Source organism: Petaurus breviceps, unplaced genomic scaffold (genome assembly GCF_028583685.1).
Source record: "Petaurus breviceps papuanus isolate PSGF00001 unplaced genomic scaffold, PetGlider_PUasm1.0 89917, whole genome shotgun sequence".
Classification (NCBI taxonomy): domain Eukaryota; kingdom Metazoa; phylum Chordata; class Mammalia; order Diprotodontia; family Petauridae; genus Petaurus; species Petaurus breviceps.
This window is the reverse complement of record NW_027187142.1, coordinates 466,969-470,823: the sequence shown is the minus strand read 5'-3', so window position 1 is coordinate 470,823 and position 3,855 is coordinate 466,969. Positions and strand designations below refer to the sequence as shown.

General features: G+C 63.4%; 1 protein-coding gene across 1 annotated transcript in view; it reads left to right on the top strand.

Annotated features, from left to right (window-relative positions):
• The window catches only part of DUSP8 (dual specificity phosphatase 8), an 8,479-nt gene extending 4,630 nt beyond the window's left edge, over window positions 1–3,849 (top strand). Inside the window, exons 5-6 of the mRNA XM_069107337.1 lie at window positions 522–645; window positions 1,068–3,849. Coding sequence (XP_068963438.1) covers window positions 522–645; window positions 1,068–2,082 — 1,139 coding nt within the window. The 3' untranslated portion in view covers window positions 2,083–3,849. The remainder of the gene's footprint in view (window positions 1–521; window positions 646–1,067) is intronic.
• Window positions 3,850–3,855: the final 6 nt, after the last annotated feature.

Below are 3,855 nucleotides of genomic sequence, written 5' to 3'. Positions count from 1 at the left end.
GGGTGCCCAGGAGGGGCCGGGGAGGCAGCAAGGGCGTATGGGAGGGGAAGGGGAGGTGGTCAGGGTGCCCAGGAAGGGCAGGAGAGGTGTCCAGGGTGCCCGGGAGGGGAAGGGGAGGCAGCCAGGGTGCCCGGGAGGGGAAGGGGAGGCAGCCAGGATGCCCGGGAGGGGCAGGGGAGGCGGCCAGGATGCCCAGGAGGGGAAGGGGAGGAAGTCAGGGTGCCCAGGAGGGTCAGGAGAGGTGGCAAGGGCGTATGGGAGGGGCAGGAGAGGCAGCAAGGGCATATGGGAGGGGCAGGAGAGGTGTCCAGGGTGCCCAGGAGGGGCAGGAGAGGTGTCCAGGGTGCCCAGGAGGGGCAGGGGAGGCAGCCAGGGTGCCCAGGAGGGGAAGGGGAGGTGGTCAGGGTGCCCAGGAGGGGCAGGAGAGGTGTCCAGGGTGCCCGGGAGGGGAAGGGGAGGCGGCCAGGGTGTCTGGCAGCTTACTGCCCCCTAAGGGTCACTCTCTCTTCTGGCATTCCCAGACAAGGCCAAGCTGTCCAGCTGCCAGGTGATTGTGCACTGCCTGGCTGGCATCTCCCGCTCAGCCACCATTGCCATTGCTTACATCATGAAGACAATGGGCATGTCCTCAGACGACGCCTACAGGTGACCCTGCTGCTCCGCACGTGAACCCAGGCTGGGCAGGGGGCGGGGGTAGTGAGGGCAGTGCACACCATTCCTTCTAGGGTTGAGACCTGGTGCCCAGCTGACCCCCTAGGGCTTTGCTCTAGCCCTAGCCCTAACCCTAATGCCAAGGACTAGCCTTCCTTGTGGCTGGAAGTCAAGCTATCTGCTCCCTCCAGGCCCCTGGTTGGGTTGAGATCTGGGCTTAGTCTCTCCATCCCTAAAGTGGACGTGGCTTAGCTGATTCTCGAGCCTCCTCTATCCAGCCCTGGCTCTCCTCATGGGTGCAGACCCCAGGCTGGGGGGATGTCAGGGCTCCTCATTCCTCCCTGAGGGGCCCTGCAGAGCCTCCCTGGGGTGGGGGGCAGAGGAAGCCCTTGCCAACCCCACATGACTCTCCATAGGTTCGTGAAGGATCGGCGCCCATCTATCTCTCCCAATTTCAACTTCTTGGGCCAGCTGCTGGAGTATGAGCGCAGCCTGAAGCTGCTGAAGGCCCTGAAGGCCGAGGGCGAACCCACGCCCCCGGTGCCAGCCGAGCCCCTGCCTCCCTCTGCCCAGCCACCGCCGCCATCATCTACCTCAGAGCCTGGCGGGGAGGGCAGCCCTCTGACACCCCCTGCCAAGCCCCTGTGTGCCAGTGCCCTCCAGCAGGGCCTCCGCGGGCTCCACCTGTCCTCCGAGCGCATCCAGGATGCCAACCGTCTCAAACGCTCCTTCTCCCTTGACATTAAATCAGCGTACGCACCCAGCAGGCGGCCCGATGCCCCGGGCCCCCCTGACCCTGGGGAGGCCCCCAAACTCTGCAAGCTAGACAGCCCCTCCGGAGTGTCCCCCAGCCCTGACAGCCCTGATTGGCCAGGGCCCGGGGCCGACCCGCCCCTCGAGGTCAAGCCTCGGCTAAGGAGGAAACACAGGCATTCTGCCACATCCCCAGGCCATGGCCTCAGCCTGAACTTTGGCGCTGCCCCCAAGTCGGGGCCGGTGTCTGGTGTAGGGGAGGACAGCCGGCTGGGCTTCTCTGTCCACGGCCTGCCCGGCCCCGGCCCAGGAGGCTGGGTTGTGCCCCTGGACTCCCCTGGAACACCCTCCCCCGAGGGTCCCTGGTACTTGAACCCAGAGGGTGCAGGGGGCAGTGGGGCGCCCCCGGTCCTCGTCCCGGCGGCCTCCTTTGGTCGGGCCAGCCTTCAGGGCAGTGGCAGTGTGGACCTGAGACTGAGGGACAAGCCCCGAGCAGAGTCCAGGGACGGCAGGCACAGTTGGCATGAGGATCCCGGGCCGGAGAAGTCCTTCAAGCGGAGGAGCTGCCAGATGGAGTTTGAGGAGGGCATGGCGGAGGGCCGGGCTCGGGAGGACCTCGGGAGCATCAGCAAGCAGGCCAGCTTCTCAGGAAGCGTGGAAATCATAGAGGTGTCCTGACAGCTGCAGGCAGGGGATGGCTGAGGGCTGGGGGCGGGGGTGGGCATGGGCGTGGGGGGGGTATTTATCAGACAGGCGGGCTGTGCCCGGAGCACCCCGCCCACGGAGGAGTGAGTCACAGTGCCCTGCCCCCAGGCAGGCCGGCCCTTGGCAGGAGCCAGAGCTGGGCAGCGCTGTCCCTCCTCCCAGCGGCCACCTGCTCCAGGCTAGGTCGTGGGTAATGGGCTTTTTATTTATCGATGCTGTTCATTCTGGCAATGACTGGCCGTTTGCAGGGCCTCCTGACGCTCTGTTTTTACTGTACGGTATTTAAATCGAAACACACGTTTCTAAGCAATATGAGGCCGCCCCTGGCTCCCTTTGGTAGCACCCTGGGGGCAGAAGGCACACAGGGCCCAGATCCTCCCTCCCCCCAGAGGCTGCTTTCATGCACTTTTTACATAAGAAAAAGGAAAAAGGAAAAAAAATCTTTGCCACAAACTGAGCCGCGGAACCTCCCGCCTCTCCCCAATTCCCCGGCCCCCTCCCCTGCATCCTTCTAGCCCCTTCTTCCTTCCTTTTCTGCAGTCAGCTATAGCAGAGACAAGGCCTAGGGCTGGGATGAGTGTGGGGGGGGGGGGTGCCTGGGGCTCCAGACCCTTGGACAGGTGCAGACAAATGGGGGGGTCCTGAGCAGGGGGACAGAGCCAGAGCCCCCAGGGTCCTTCCTGCATAAAGCCTACAGTGGCCAGGCCCATGGGGGGTGGGGAAGAGAGTGGGTGTGTTATGAGTGTGAGTGTATTGTGTGTGAGAGTGGGTTATGTGTGTGGGTGTGTGCATGTGAGTGTGTGTGTGGGAGAGTGTGTATGTGAGTGAATGTGTGTGTGTGTGAAGAGACACACAAGGCAGGGATAGGGGGGCCACTGCCTGTGCTTCTCTGTTCCCACGGCACACTCCAGATGCCAGTCCAGGCCTTTAGGGAAGACTGAAAGACTGATCTCAGGGTTCCAGTGGGGGGTGGGGCTAGGTGGGCCACTGTTCCATGCCTGTTGTGGCTGCTTTCCCACTGACTTGGGGCCTTTGTTGCACTGGCTGTCCCCCCCCCCAATCCCTCACCCTTCTGGGCTGTTTCACCCAGTCCTCTTTCCTCCCTCCTGGGCCAGTAGGTGTCTGGGGACACTCCCCACTTCCTCTGCCCCCCCCCACCCAAAAGCCTCTGGCTGGAAGAAAGTCTGCTTTTCTCCAGCCCCCTCAGTCCTGGCCTTTGTCCCAACCCCAAGTCTGCTCTCAGCCTATTGGAGTGTATGGGACAGCCCCCACCCCCACTGTGGGACCCTTCTCTCTGGACCCTGTTTCCTCATCTCCAAAATGAGTGGATTGGCGTCCGGGGCCCTCAGCAGGTCCTGAGAAGGGTGGCATCTAACCATGGGAAGAACGGCTTTGTGGGGCCCTTTCAAGGACCCTCCCGTGCTCTCTCTCCTCGACAGGGCTCTTCTGAGGGAGCACAGGGTGCCCGGGATCGAGCTCTCAGCACCTGGCTCCCTCCACCCCTTTCCTCCATTTCTTGTTCTCTATGTACCCAGTAGAGTGGTCTGGGGGTCTCTGCCCCATGGTGATGTGGGACACAAACAGCCTGGGAGTGTTTCTGTGTCCAGGGCAGTGGAGGTGGGGGACAGGAGAGGTCTTGGCCTTTGGGGGCCTTCGCTGGCCCCTGTCTCTTCCGCTCATCCCCTGTTTCTTCCCCCCTTCCTCCTCTCTCTGCCCCCTCCCCCCTCGGGCTCCTCCTCTCTCTGC